This window comes from Mesoplodon densirostris, chromosome 4 (genome assembly GCF_025265405.1).
Source record: "Mesoplodon densirostris isolate mMesDen1 chromosome 4, mMesDen1 primary haplotype, whole genome shotgun sequence".
Taxonomy (NCBI): domain Eukaryota; kingdom Metazoa; phylum Chordata; class Mammalia; order Artiodactyla; family Ziphiidae; genus Mesoplodon; species Mesoplodon densirostris.
This window is the reverse complement of record NC_082664.1, coordinates 148,600,979-148,615,661: the sequence shown is the minus strand read 5'-3', so window position 1 is coordinate 148,615,661 and position 14,683 is coordinate 148,600,979. Positions and strand designations below refer to the sequence as shown.

The 14,683-nt window shown below is 44.0% G+C and overlaps 1 protein-coding gene, 1 long non-coding RNA gene and 1 other non-coding gene across 6 annotated transcripts in view; 1 reads left to right on the top strand and 2 right to left on the bottom strand.

Annotated features, from left to right (window-relative positions):
• FSD2 (fibronectin type III and SPRY domain containing 2) overlaps positions 1–5,669 on the top strand; it is a 23,028-nt gene extending 17,359 nt beyond the window's left edge. Inside the window, exons 11-12 of the mRNA XM_060095347.1 lie at positions 3,233–3,409; positions 5,417–5,669. Of these exons, the coding sequence (XP_059951330.1) occupies positions 3,233–3,409; positions 5,417–5,669 (430 nt within the window). The remainder of the gene's footprint in view (positions 1–3,232; positions 3,410–5,416) is intronic.
• The window catches only part of LOC132487607 (uncharacterized), a 25,874-nt gene extending 11,191 nt beyond the window's left edge, over positions 1–14,683 (bottom strand). For 3 of the 4 annotated variants that reach the window (XR_009531658.1, XR_009531659.1, XR_009531660.1), the window contains exons 1-4: positions 14,521–14,683; positions 10,752–10,910; positions 7,976–8,011; positions 6,255–6,449 (exon numbers count right to left, since the gene is read on the bottom strand). This is a non-coding gene — a long non-coding RNA (uncharacterized LOC132487607). Of the gene's footprint in view, positions 1–6,254; positions 6,450–7,673; positions 7,868–7,975; positions 8,012–10,751; positions 10,911–14,520 lie in introns of those variants that run through there. The other variant, XR_009531657.1, reaches the window with a different exon arrangement.
• On the bottom strand, positions 9,131–9,257 carry LOC132489674 (small Cajal body-specific RNA 15). The gene has a single exon (XR_009532065.1). It is a non-coding gene; the product is annotated as a small Cajal body-specific RNA 15 (non-coding RNA).

Sequence of the window (14,683 nt, the reverse complement as noted above, 5' to 3'; positions counted from 1 at the left end):
GGAGGGAATGGTGGTCGCGCTAGTGCACGACCTGAGAGAGGGCTGTCCGTCAAAGATGCGCCTTGTCTGTCTGGATCTGCGCTATCTCCAGAGCTCAGTACTCAAGGTCAAAATGATGTATTTGTAACTCATTTCTTTCCGAATGCTTAAAGAAGACTTAAAATAGGGGGCAAGGGACTTTCCTGGCAGTCCAGTGGTTAAGACTTCACCTTACAATGCAGGGGGTGCGTGTTTGATCCCTGATTGGGGAGCTAAGATCCCACATGCCTCGTGACCAAAAAAAAAAAACCCAAAAGAAATAAAGAAAACAGAAAAAAAATATTGTAACAAATTCAAGAAGGACTTTAAAAATGGCCCATATAAAAAATCTAAAAAAAAAAAAAAATACAGGGGGCAAATACGCCCTACTGAAATAGAAAAATCACAGCGATAGATGAAAAAAAAAAAAGAACACAGCTTAACTTCAAGGGCTAATTTCTGTTTCCAAGATTAAACATTAAACACAGCTCTTAGCTTCCTGGTAATCAGGATGAAAAGAATTCTCGGTGGGTTGGTCTTAGAGTCAGGAGGATCTTATAAGGAAGAAAAGGACTCTCTTAGGGGGGTGCCAGAGGGGCCACCGATGGAAAACTGCTCCAGCCTCCCTGCCTGGGTCCTGGACTGTCCTGCAGCCGACACTTCCTCTGACACTCGCTCCCTGCTGGCCTTCTTACTGCATGTGTGTTACATACCTACTATATGTAAGTGTTAGCGTGTGACAGAACAGCACAGAGTACAGTGGAACACAACTCTGTCCTTTCCTGCCTCTGCCCACTCAACCCAGGGTTGGGGGGCACAGAGAGGATTAAGAAGCAATAACGTCCTTACCTGCGTTAAAAAAACAGAATGCAACCGATCAAATCTTAAAGATCTTATTGGCTTTTTTTCAATAATTCATGAGTTGGGCAGCCTCTAATCTACAGCATTTCTATGGTGGGTCTCCTTCATATGTGGGCCTCTGAAAATGCACACCTTTGACCAGGCCACTGCTACTTCACTCTGTGTGGTTTATAAGACAGCTCTCTGGGTAGACACAGCCTCAAGCATCTTCAGCTTCAACCCTTTGGTATTGCACTAAAAGTTGCAAAACCAGTTTTTGGTCATGTCTTTTGCAAGTCCTGTGTAGGTGGTCCAGCATCTCATATTGTAATATGGGAATACTTACCACCTACTGTTCTGGTCTTGGCTCTTGTGGTTCCAGCCAAGCTGAGTTAGAGTCCCATTTTAATATCCTGTTACCAGTACATCTGTTGACCCATGAAACAATGTGCTGTGTGCTGGGGGTAAAGAGACAAAGATAGTCCCTTGGTTTCCCTACTGGCGCAGTGTTTAGGAATCCGCCTGCTAATGCAGGGGACACGGGTTCGAGCCCTGGTCCGGGAAGATCCCACATGCCACGGAGCAACTAAGCCCATGCACCACAACTACTAAGCCTGTGCTCTAGAGCCTGCAAGCCACAACTACTAAGCCCACGTGCCACAATTACTGAAGCCCGCATGCCTAGGGCCCGCATACCACAAGGAAAAGCAGCCCCTGCTCGCCGCAAGTAGAGAAAGCCCGCACACAGCAACGAAGACCCAATGCAGCCAAAAATAAATAAAAACAAAAAAACAAAAAAAAAAACACACAAAGATATAGTCCCTGCCCATCTGAGACTCAGGCAAGTGGGGGAGACACATATGTAAAAACACACATATAAAAGATAAGATAGGGCTTCCCTGGTGGCGCAGTGGTTAAGAATCTGCCTGCCAATGCAGGGGACACGAGTTCGAGCCCTAGACAGGGAAGATCCCACATGCCGCAGAGCAATGAAGCCCGTGTGCCACAACTACTGAGCCTGCGCTCTAGAGCCCAGGAGCTACAACTACTGAGCCCATGTGCCACAACTACTGAAGCCCATGTGCCTAGAGCCCGTGCTCCACAAGAGAAGCCACCACAATGAGTAGCCCATGCACCGCAAAGAGTAGCCCCCGCTTGCTGCAACTAGAGAAAGCCCGCACACAGCAATGAAGATCCGACACAGCCCAAAATAAATAAAATAAATAAATTTATATATATATAAAAAAAGAAGCATGGACAAGGCATTGTAGGAGCCCCAAGAAGGGCTTCTGGGAGGCACAAGTTCTTTAAGTATAAAGAGGAGTTCTCCAGGACAGCAAGGCGAAAAGTGCCTTGTACCTGTACCAACAATGGAAGCCAGAAAGATCATGTGTGGAGAACTACAAGCAGTTTAGTGTGTCTGCAATATGGGGTCCCTAATGGGAAGAGGTCAAAGATGAGGCAAGAAACATGGATATGGTCCAGTGCAAAAAAAAAAATTAGATTTTACCCTTTAGGTGGTAGAAATTATTGGTAGAAAGATATGATCAGATTTATATTTCGAAAAGAAGTGTGGGGCTTCCCTGGTGGCGCAGTGGTTGAGAGTCCGCCTGCCGATGCAGGGGACACGGGTTTGTGGCCTGGTCCAGGAAGATCCCACATGCCGCGAAGCGGCTGGGCCCGTGAGCCATGGCCGCTGAGCCTGCGCGTCTGGAGCCTGTGCTCCGCAATGGGAGAGGCCACAACAGTGAGAGGCCCGCGTACCGCAAAAAAAAAAAAAAAAAAAAAAAAGAAGTGTGAACTGGGGAGGAAGGGGGAGAGGCAGATGGGGAACAAGGAGACCAGAAGCAAGTGCTGGCCAGCTCATGAACCTCAAGCATATGGTTCCATTGACTGTGCTGTGTTCTGTTAGGTTTCAGTCCCTTTTTTTTTTTTTTTGGCCATGCCTTGTGGCATGTGGAATGTTAGTTCTCCAATCAGGGATCGAACCCACACCCCCTGCAGTAGAAGCGCGGAGTCTTAACCTCTGGACCACCAGGGAAGTCCTCAACCCCTTTCTTTCTTCATGAACAAGTGAACTAAACCTTTTTGTTACTATAAAAGCCCAATCACTGAAAAAGCAAACAGAGCCTTTTCTATTGGCTTGTTTCCTCCTCACCTATGACCAGCAGTGTAATAATCCTCTTCTAATTTTTAGCATCAGTCAAGTGAGCTTTGAGAGTTAGGGCTGTGCTGCTTTACAAGTGGGTGTTCAAACACCTGCCTCCACACTTCTAGACCACCTACTGACTGACCCCAGCAGTTGGTGTCACTCACCTGCACAGCTGGGCTTGGGTCACCCCAAATCACAGATGCTTCTACTTTCTAAAACCAGGTGTGTTGCTGTCATGGGAAACCTAATTCCAGTCCGAGGGCGCCATTACTGGGAGGTGGAGGTGGACGAGTGTTTGGATTACACGGTGGGTGTGGCCTTTGAAGATGTCCCTAAACAGGAAGACCTGGGAGCAAACTGCCTCTCCTGGTGCATGAGGCACACATTTGCATCATCAAGGTAAGGTGAAATCTGGATACCCAAGATTAAAAGGTGCTTTGATAAGAACAGAGTGAGAGGTTTCCACTAGTAGTAACTAAGGCCCACGTTATGTTTTCTAAAATATGCTAAGATATTTCAGGACTCATTTCCAGCCCCCTTCCTTCAAGTCCAGATGGAAAGAGAAAGCAGCTCTGGGTACTTCCAATAAAATAGCTAAAATTCATGGAGTACTTATTCTACGCTAAGCACTGTTCTACACTCTTACACATACTATCTCGTTTACTTCCCACAACTGTATTATCCCATTTTAAATATAAGAAAGTTATGCCCCACAGCAGTTCAATAATCCACCCAACATGGATTCAGAGCTTGGATTCAAACCCAGGCAGTCTGGCTCCAAAGACAGCATTCTTCACCACTAAGTGACTGGTTTTGCATTTATGTTCAACTTCATTGTTACTAAATGAATAGTTTGATTTGAAGCCCCAATTCCATCTTTTTTAGTAGATGTGGGCAGAGGCTTAATGGTTATGGTTAATTCCGGTTTGCTTTTGTCGCTCTGCATCCTGTCCTCTACTGGAGTAGTTCCATAAAGCTGGGAAAATCCATGAGGCCCAGGCCATTTTCAGACATTTCAGACTTAGAAGGCCATGGGTGCAACCACTCTCCATCTCAAAAATTGCAAAAATTTTTACCACACCAGTTTCCCAGTACCGTGGGTACTATGGGGCCTCTGATCCTCGACTTGCTGAATCCTATTAATGTTTCATCCAATGTTTTGTGCCCAGGAGCCTCCATCATGGTTAGTTAAATGTTGTCATGCCTAAGCAAAGGTGAGAAGAGCAACTTTTCTCATGTAAGATATTAAGACTAAAATCAGCTCTGCTAAACCTCAGACCCAGCTTGAGGAATGAAAGAAATCCCGTTCACTGAGCCACATACTGTTTTTGGATATTCTGCCTGAAGTAAGACTAAAAAAACCAGTCTCCTCTCCTAGTCGGTTAAGAACAAGGGGCAGAGAACTGAAGGCGCATAAAGGACGAGGAGGAGTCTGTGTGGAGTGGGAGAGGTGAGGTTAAAAGACAGAAGGGTGGGAACACAAGACACAGTGAAAAAGGAAGGGCAAAAAGCCCAGTGCTAGAGCAGAAGTTTGTAGTCCCACCTTGGAAAGATGTCCGGGGAAGGGGGGTGGGTGGTGGTATGTGTATGTGTCTCTTAACAGTGGAGGACTCATATTTTTTGGTTCATAGTCTTAGACTCTATTGGTGGTGAGAGGGAAAGCAGAGGGAAGGGCTCATTCAGTTTCTGTTGGCTGCTCAGTTAAGAAAAAAACAAGGTGAACTGGGATGGAAAGAGGCTGGTTTGTTCTGACACATCTGGATTATATTCTAAGCGTTCATCCCAGCCATGTGGACCAGCATGCTGGCACACAGAACTTCAAACATCCATAAGGGGCAGAGTTAGGAAATTCCTGTGGCTGCCTTTGGTTTCAGCCATTTTCAAAGCACAAAGGAGAAGTACACTCCCTTCATGAGAGGGTGCTGGTGCTATACAATACTGAGTGGTGACAGGCCCCCAGGTGCCCCGCTTAGTTTGAAAGTTTAGGAAAGGGATGCCTCAGAGTACTTGTGCACAGATTATACCAAAAGGCCCCACTTATTACATGAAAGATCATGAGGTTTCCTGTTTCTAATGTCTTTATTACAAGGGATTTACACATCTGAACCTTGAAATCCACATTTTTAAACGTATTTCTGTACAAATTTTGATGCAATATGAGTTTATGATACTGTATGTTAAGTTTCTGTGGTTAAGTGGCTACTCAAAAACAGAGTTTTGAAATATAAGTTTCTTAGGACACGTTTTAGAAAAGATATATAGTTTGAGAAATGGCCTGTTACTTTGATAGTCATTTAATAAAAGAAAATGATATAATCATAGGAGTATTTGAAAATTGAAAATGTTCTGTAAATAGCCCATCTACAGAATTTCTGAAGCTTTGTTGTATCAACGTTTAATCTTTAGGCATAAGTATGAATTTCTACACAACAAGATGACTCCAGATATAAGGATAACGGTTTCCCCAAGGAAGATTGGCGTTCTATTAGACTATGAAAATTCAAAATTGTCATTTTTCAACATGGACATTTCTCAGCATCTGTACACGTTCAGTTGTCAGCTTCACCAATTTGTGCATCCCTGTTTTTCTTTGGAAAAGCCTGGATGTCTAAAGATACACAATGGCATTTCAATGCCAAAGCACGTCACTTTCTATTAGACCATTCTGATGCCCAGCTTCCTGTCTCTCTTCTGTACCTACCCTTCTCCCAGCCACTCACGCCTCAGCTGCCTGAACTTGGCATTCAAGCACCATGCGCCCAGCTCATCATTTATGGTTCATGTTGTTATCTGCCAGACTGGTGTGCTGGCATTCATTTCACCTGACTTGGATCCTGTGTGCTGCCACCTGTGTGATGCTAGGTTAGTCAGTTCTGGCTGTAAAATGAAGGCTCAGACTAAATGAACTCAAAGGTCTTTCAGGTTGTCAAACTGTATTGGTCTATCTGTGTATATGCAAAGTATCTGAGTCCCCAAGGCCTACAGAGCTTGGGGGAGAAGGAGGGAAGAGATACATAAGTGTTAGTGGCTCCAGGCGCCCCAGCACTTGTGACATTTCATTAGTCAGCCAAGAACAGGCGTTAAGAAGGCAGGAGGCCACCCACAAAGAGAACCAGGGTAGCCACGTGCCATGCTCAGCAGCCTTCTCCTCTCCTGTTTTCCCAGTAGTCAGTGGCACTCCGGTGAGGTTTCTCCCACCGAACACTGTTTCTAAAAACCTGCTCCTCTCCTTCATGGTACTTACCCTCTTTAATTTTGAAATGATCTTTGTAACACCTAATTCCATGAAGGCAGGACAGTATCTGTCTTGTTCATCACTCAATCCCCAAGGGCTAACACGTGCACACCAAATACTTGTTTCATCCAGCCACTGCTCTTCGGGCTCTCACTGCTCTCCATGTGAGGGCTGGCAGGACTTGTTCAAACTAGAGCAGAAAACCTATGGCAGGAGAGGGACAAACCTGAGGGGAGGCAGTATGAAGGAAGAGAGGGGCAGCTGTGGCTAGATGGCAAGACTGGTAAAAATGCAACATTACCTACTACTATGTGCTTCCTGGTGTCACACAGCAGCCTACACATAAATAATAATAAACGTGTTGCTTTCACTATGTGCACGTTTGGGGTAAGGGGGGCTAAGGTCTGGTAACAAATAGACAACATTAGTTGCAACTGATTCTAGGAACTGTCCTATAATGTAAAGAGAACCAGATTTGAAATCAGAAGACCTGAGTTTGATTGCTATTTTGTAGCGACTCTGCCTGACGACCACTGAAAAGTCACATTATCTCCCTGAGCTTCTGTTTCTCTTTAAACGAAGAGAAAAATAATACTTGTCTTATAGGATGGGAGATTTAATGACAAACATGAGAATGCATAACAGTGTATGACATATAGCAAATGCACAACAATCTTTTAAGAGAAAATATCAGTCCACCAAGTGCAAAGCTGAGCCCTGGTAGGAGAGGTGGTCTCCAGCCAGCACCTTTGGGCATCCTGCCTCACTGTTCTCATGCCACCTTTGTGACCTCGATGCCCAGCTCTCTTGGCTGCATTTCTGGTTCTCCAGTTCAAGTTTCCAGTTGCCACTTAAAGCTCTGCGCACACAGCATTTTCATGCTTACCAGTCAAGATGCAGAGTAAATGACTCCACCTGTGAAGCAATTCTCAGGGACAATTTAGTATCGTGCCCTGTGGATGCTTCTCTAAACATACATGCCCCTGATCTCATCATTTAAAGTTTTATGTTAACTGAAAAATCTTTCACTTTAAAGATTTTCACTTTCATGTTTCCCAGTACACTCAAAGTCTGACACAAAGGAGCACCTCTTGTCTCCTATCTCAAAACTCTGCCTATTGGTATAAGCAGAAGTTCAGATTCTTGAATTCACAACTCAACTTGAAAATCTTAAAGCTCGTTACACACACACACACACACACACACCTCTGCCTTGCCAACCTGGATCACTACCCTTATATAAGGAAGATACAACCAAAGCAAGCACAGAGATGGTTCAAGTTACAAACAAAATATATATGTGTATATTATCAAAAATGTTATCAGCTACTAAAAAAGAAACTACTGAGTAGGAAGTAGGACATCACAGATAAAGTAAGTTTGAATTCAGGATTCGAATAGGCTTTATTTCACATGTAATATAACATGGATAAAAACTAGGCACCTAAAAGGTTCTAATAAAATTTTATTTGATCAAGAAAAAAATGGTGTAGAAATAGCTTTGATTTTTAAAATCCACTTAATCTAAATAAGGCAGATGACCAACTTCAAGCATCACAATTATTCAGCATAAAGAACCTTTCTTTAAACGTGTTTCTCATCTTCCACAAGAAAAAAAAAGTCTAGAAAAAAACCAAAACAAAACTTTTGTTTTTTGTAAAATATTCTAGTTCCTTAAAATGCCAAGAACAATCTGCTGGAACTAAATTTCAATAAGGAGCAGGATTTACCTCAAGGCCATGTTCACCTGCAACCTGCTGATGAATCTGTTAAAAAACAAAACAGAAAAAGATTAAAAAAAAAAAATCAGACCATTGTAGCCACAATCCCTCATACTGGGCAAAAGATACCAAAATCTGTTCTTTTCTTAGCTTTACCTATATCACTTTATAACTCTTGAGCACGTTATTAACATAATCTTTGGCTTCCCCACCTTAACAAAGGGGAAAGAGAACATGTAAAACCACCACAGAATCCTGGTGTAAACTAACACGGGTTTAATAATTCAAAATACTCAGAATTTAAGGCACCTTTATTAGATGAGATTGTAAAGCTGGTTAGAGACTTGGGATACAAAATGACACTGGTTTCTGGTAAAATTAAACTGCCTTTTATTTGGAAAAGTGTATGTTTAATAATTGACTTCCTGCTGATTCAAACAATATGCAATCACTTGTACACATGCAATAAAGTAATTTCTGAAGCATGTGCTTGGTCATCAATTTGCTCTTCTCATCCTCCAAAATGTGTTAAAATCTTACGTGGCTCACACAGTGGCAGCTGCCCCCAGCACAATTCACCATGATGTGGCATTCTGTAAATGAGACTAGGTTGGTCTCTATCCAAGGTTTAGCTATCAGAAGACTTCCTGGGGCTTCCCTGGTGGCACAGTGGTTAAGAATCCGCCTGCCAATGCAGGGGACACGGGTTCGAGCCCTGGTCTGGGAAGATCCCACGTGCCGCGGAGCAACTGAGCCTGTGCGCAACTGAGCCCACGTGACACAATTACTGAAGCTCGTGCACCTAGAGCCCGTGCTCCTCAACAAGAGAACCCACCGCAATGAGAAGCCCATGCACCACAACAAAGAGTAGCCCCCGCTCGCCGCAACTAGAGAAGGCCTGCACGCAGCAATGAAGACCCAATGCAGCCAAAAATTAATTAATTAAAAAAAAAAAAAAAAAAAAAAACTTCCTGGACCCTATGAAGACTGTACTACAGGAAAGGTCCTCTCCTCCACTTCCCTAACCAACTTCTCCAACTTCTGGTCACCTTCCTATCAATTAGAGCAAGATTCTCATGGGTTCACTATGTCTTTCTTCACCCCGACTCATCTATAAATTCACTACTCCTATTTTCTATAGTAAGACAATGGAAAGTGTATAATTGCTGTTGGTAGATAAGTAGGTCTTGAATTCAGTTTGCAAACAAGACCTGTTCTATCTACCTTTTCATTTAGGAGGCTAAAAGCAGAGTCAGCATGACTTCAAGGACTCCATTTTCTTAGTCTCCAGAAGAACATGACAAGTCCACCTTTTAAAACACTGTCCTCTAGCATGTCAAGATATTGAGGGAATGGTAATCTATTACTTTTATAACTTCAAGCTTTAAGAGATTTGAACTCTTACATATGCTTGCTTCATGGCAACCAACGCTTAATGAATCTAAATGCAAGATAACAGTTTGTGGGCTTCCCTGGTGGCACAGTGGTTGAGAATCCATCTGCCAATGAAAGGACACGGGTTCGAGCCCTGGTCTGGGAAAATCCCACATGCCACGGAGCAACTAAGCCCGTGCGCCACAACTACTGAGCCTGCGCTCTAGAGTCTGTGAGCCACAACTACTAAGACTGCGGGCCTAGAGTCCGTGCTCCGCAACAAGAGAAGCCACTACAATGAGAAGCCCGTGCACCGCAACAAAGAGTAGCCCCCGCTTGCCACAGCTGGAGAAAGCCTGCATGCAGCGAAGACCCAACGCAGCCAAAAAAAAAAAAAAAAAGATAACAGTTTGTGATTTGGAAACATTGCACCCAGTCAGCATCTTTTCTGTCAGTTAGGAAGTCTCCCGGAAGGAGCGTAACCACGAGTTGGGCACAGCTATGCCCCAAGTTAGTAAAATGTCCCAAATATTTTAGAAATGCTACTGAACAGGGGCTAGTTCATGTCTTTCTACTTCAGGGCTTGTTTTCTGCTATTCCTCAATCCCAGAAAAAAGATAAGCCTGACTAATTAATTGTTTTTTCTTCATTTTTCCCACACTTTGATAGATTCAGGTTTTTCTGCTCTATTTCCACCTCACTCAAATCCTGGTAGAATTAAACTATCATTTATTTGAGTTATGCAAATTCAACTAAACAGTTTGCAGCTGATTAAAACAACATGCAGTCATTCAGATATAACCGATAAAAATGTTTTTATAGAATGAACTTGGATTCTAACCTTGCTGTCTCCCCTGTGCTCATTCCTAAGCCTAAATGTGGGTCTCTTCTTTGAAAGCAGCTTATGACATGTCCTTATATTCAAATAGACTGGACTGGAGACAAGAATATAATCCATTCATTGGGAAAAAATCCAACCAACAAAATTGAGATTTCCCAGCTACGCACCTAAACAAAGCAGGAACTTACTTTTTACAAATGGATTTACTGAGTACACACATCACTTCTTGGTAAAGCCATCCTATTATTCGGCCATACAGAAAGTTTTTACCCTCTGACTTCCCTTCATATCCCAAATACCTATCCAATTAAGGGGGAGGAGGCAGTGAGAGAGAAGGAAAACAAGAGAAGCATGATCCAAAAATAAGGATAGAGCTCTGGAAAAGACACTTGATAGTGTCTTTTGTACAATTTATAATTTATAAACCAGCCACAGATTCCTGGGAACCTGCATTGGACGCCACCCCCCACCCCTGGCTCCTTGCCCACCCAAGTAATGCCTGTATAAAAGTTACTTCTTAGAAGCATTGCCTAATTCCTCCCTCTCCCAGGCTAGGTTCCACATACTCACCTCCTTCAGAATACTTAAGTGGCTGGCTATACTGCCACCATGACCTGTGTCTACTCCGCTTGACTGTAAGCAAATCAAAGGCAGGAACTGTGCCTTCATAATCTCTGAATGATCAAAACATGGAAACGACAGTGTTCTGCTTTCAAAGAGCTCACATATCTGAAAAGAAAAGGAGACATCAAATTGTCTTCCAGGGCCTCCCTGGTGGCGCAGTGGTTGAGAGTCCGCCTGCCGATGCAGGGGATACGGGTTCGTGCCCCGGTCTGGGAGGATCCCATATGCCGCGGAGCGGCTGGGCCCGTGAGCCATGGCCGCTGGGCCTGCGCGTCCGGAGCCTGCGCTCCGCAACGGGGGGGGGGGGGGGGCACAGCAGTGAGAGGCCCGCATACCGCAAAAAAAAAAAAAAAAAAAAATTGTCTTCCAAATTAAAAGAAAAGCCTCTTTATTAGAAAGTAGCTTTCAAATCTGTGTGTACTGGTAGGAGCAGGGGGAGTACTTCTCAACCTTTCTTCTGTTCCAATACACCTGAGGGATCTAATACATAATCCCATTAGTTAGCAGTGCGCCATGGTGACTTGTAATATGGGCAGAGTGGGAGGGGCTTAGAAGAATCTAGGGGGTGGGGAAGATGTGTGTGGCCTAGAAAGCTCCTCCCCATCACTGCAAGAGGTCTTTGACACATTTAATATTATAGTTTTGACTACTCTTAATTAAGAGAGCCCAAAGGTCTACAATATGTTTACTTAAAATGCTCTGAAACATAAATTTGGTTCATATCCTCTGGAGGCTGGTGAGTGGAAGTTACCCCCTTGGCCCCGAGCTTGACAGATGTTCTGATATCACAGCACAACAGGACTCTGGCTCTCTGCTGGTCTTAGAATCTAAGACTTTGATCGAGGAAGTTATATGCCGTTGAGGTAATGAAAAATTTAGGGACTTACAAAGATCACAGGCGATTCCTTCTCAAATGTTGTGTCCTTTTTTTTTTTTTTAATACTTTTTTTGGCTATGCAGCACGGCCTGTGAGATCTTAGTTCCTCAACCAGGGATCAAACCCGTGCCCCCTGCAGTGGAAGCATGGAGCCCTAACCACTGGACAGCCAGGAAATTCCTTCAAGTGTCTTTAAAAAACCATTTTATGGGAAAGATGTCCTTACAAGTGATACAAAGTAACAATTACAGTAGCTCAATGCCAAACAACAGCTCCACTCCCCGAGACAACCTTGGCCAAATTTATGTAATACCCTCAGGGTGAAAAATCAGAAGGAGGCACTCCTCATTACTGAAATCTCATCCTTTCCTAAAAAGTTGATGGCTGGCTAGAATTTTCAGAGAGTGGGATCCTATGTTTCACTACTTTAAAGCAGAAAAATATGTTCCCAGCTCTTCAAAGAACTTCAAGCCAATTTCCCCAAAATAACCACATATAACTGTCAAAGATTTCTGCAAAAGAGAAGGCGTGTTAAACACCAATTACCTACTTATGTGATAACTATGAATTCAGTATAATTCCAGTAGAAATTATAGAAATATAAGACTGTCCCTGTTATTCCATTTTTTAAAAAATTTATTTATTTTTGCTGTGTTGGGTCTTTGTTTCTGTGCGAGGGCTTTCTCTAGTTGTGGCAAGCGGGGGCCACTCTTCATCACGGTGTGCGGGCCTCTCGCTATCGCGGCCTCTCTTGTTGCAGAGCACAGGCTCCAGACGTGCAGGCTCAGTAGTTGTGGCTCACGGGCCTAGTTGCTCCGCGGCATGTGGGATCTTCCCAGACCAGGGTTCAAACCCGTGTCCCCTGCATTAGCAGGCAGATTCTCAACCACTGCGCCACCAGGGAAGCCCTGTTATTCCATTTTTAAGGTGATACTTCTGTTCATGTCACAATCACTTGCTACAGCAATTATCTATCTACATCATCTAAAAATTTTTTGAAACATTTGTACAGAGCAGTTATTCTTAAAAGTCTGGTCCCTGTGAGGGCCCCTGAGATCCTTTCACTTTAACAACAGAATGTGTGCTTGTATGTTCTTGTGTTTAAAGACACCTCTCAGTTTTAATTTCTAATACCATAAATATTGATATATATAACACACATAAATGAGAGCTCTTTGGAATCCTCAATAATTTTTAAGGGAGTCCTGAGAGCAAAAAGTTTGAAAATAATTTATATAGAGTAACAGTGGGTCCCTCACAATGAACATCTAGTTGAATGAGTTCCTCAGTGGAAAGACTTCCCCTGTGTGATGCTAACAGTTTTCAATATTTGCTAATGTTCAGGTTGTTTTCTAGACCTCTTAGGCTTGCCCACGTTCCTACAAGACATTTCCACCTAATAATATGGGAAAGATGAGATAGATAATGCACAATAGTTTTAAACCGCATGAGCACTAAGTGCAGTATTACTTACGCAGACAGCTGAGGTGTGACTGCAATGCCCTCTACAGCATCTGCCCTGGACTTGCGGGCAACTTAGGGGTTCTTTATAGCTAGTTTCTGATTCAGACAGTGTTTTGAGTAAACATTTCCACAGATTGTTACAGTAAATATTCATAGTGAGAACTCAAATAATAAATAGTTAGTGATACGTCTTCCAAGGTGAGCATATACCTATGAACACCAGGCCTTTCTGTGTAAAGGTATGTAAGAGGTACACAAAGTTTCATCTTCACGTTTTGTTACTACACATACGTTCCTGAATAGGAAATGATAGATGCATCTACATCTATAGAGTATCTAAAATGTAAATAAATGACAGTTCTAACTCCTGACACATAGTGACTTTGCCTTTGATGGATTCATACTGCACCTAAATGTACACCACCACCCTCTTCACTCCTGCTCACTTCCCCCCAAAAAGACTTGTTCAGCAATCCAAAGAGATGGTATGGTGTGGAGGAAAGAATTATGGGTTGGAAATGAAGAAATCTCACTTCTAGTCCCATCTCTATCACTAACAACCTGTGTTACTTTCAGCCTGTCTCCTCTCAAAGACTGAGCTTCAATTTAAGATGAAAGGAGGGGGGACTTCCCTGGTGGTGCAGTGGTTGGGAATCAGCCTGTCGGTGCGGTGGACGCGGGTTCGAGCCCTGGTCCGGAAAGACCCCACATGCCGCGGGGCAGGTGGACCCGTGAGCCACAGCTACTGAGCCTGCTCTCCGGATCCTGTGAGCCACAACTACTTACGCCCGCGGGCCTGGAGCCGATGCTCCGCAGCAAGAGAGGCCGCCGCACTGAGTAGCCCACGCACCGCAGGGAGGAGTGGCCCCCGCTCGCGCAACTAGAGAGAGCCCGTGCACAGCAGGAAGGACCTAATGCAGCCAAAAACAAAAAAATAAATTTTAAAAAAAGATGAAAGGAGGGGTATGACCTAGACGGTTATGTTCCACCTCTAATACCAAGTGACTCTGCTTGGCCGATTCAGGAAGCTTAAAAATTACCAACTGTGAGTGTACTTTTTCAAATTAAAGCAACAGGCGCTGCTGCCTCAAGCAGGAATCATCGATTATGAAAGTCTGGGTTTGTATAGACCTTCACGTTGCATACCTTACGCAACACAGGATAGCGCCCATGGGAAATTTCACCTACTGAGTTTTTTTCTTCAACTGCATTCTGAGTGTGGATTTCTCCCTTCCACATCTATCCCCACGACAGCTCCGTGAGCTACCAAGCTCGTTTTTCAGACGAGGTCCAGAAAGCGGAGGACAATGAGTTAGTAGTGAGACCTAGGTCGCCGGTGGCGCTGACACGGCGACAGATACACCGACTCCTCACCTCTACTTCGGTTCCCCTCCGCGTCTCCTGAAGCCCGACACTCCAGCCAGCCTGCCTACAAGGATGCTGTTGTCATCCACCTCGCCGGGTGGCCGGAGATCGGCCTTACTTTACGCGACAGAAGATGCCTGCTCTCCGGTGTCCGATCTCGGTGGCAACTCCT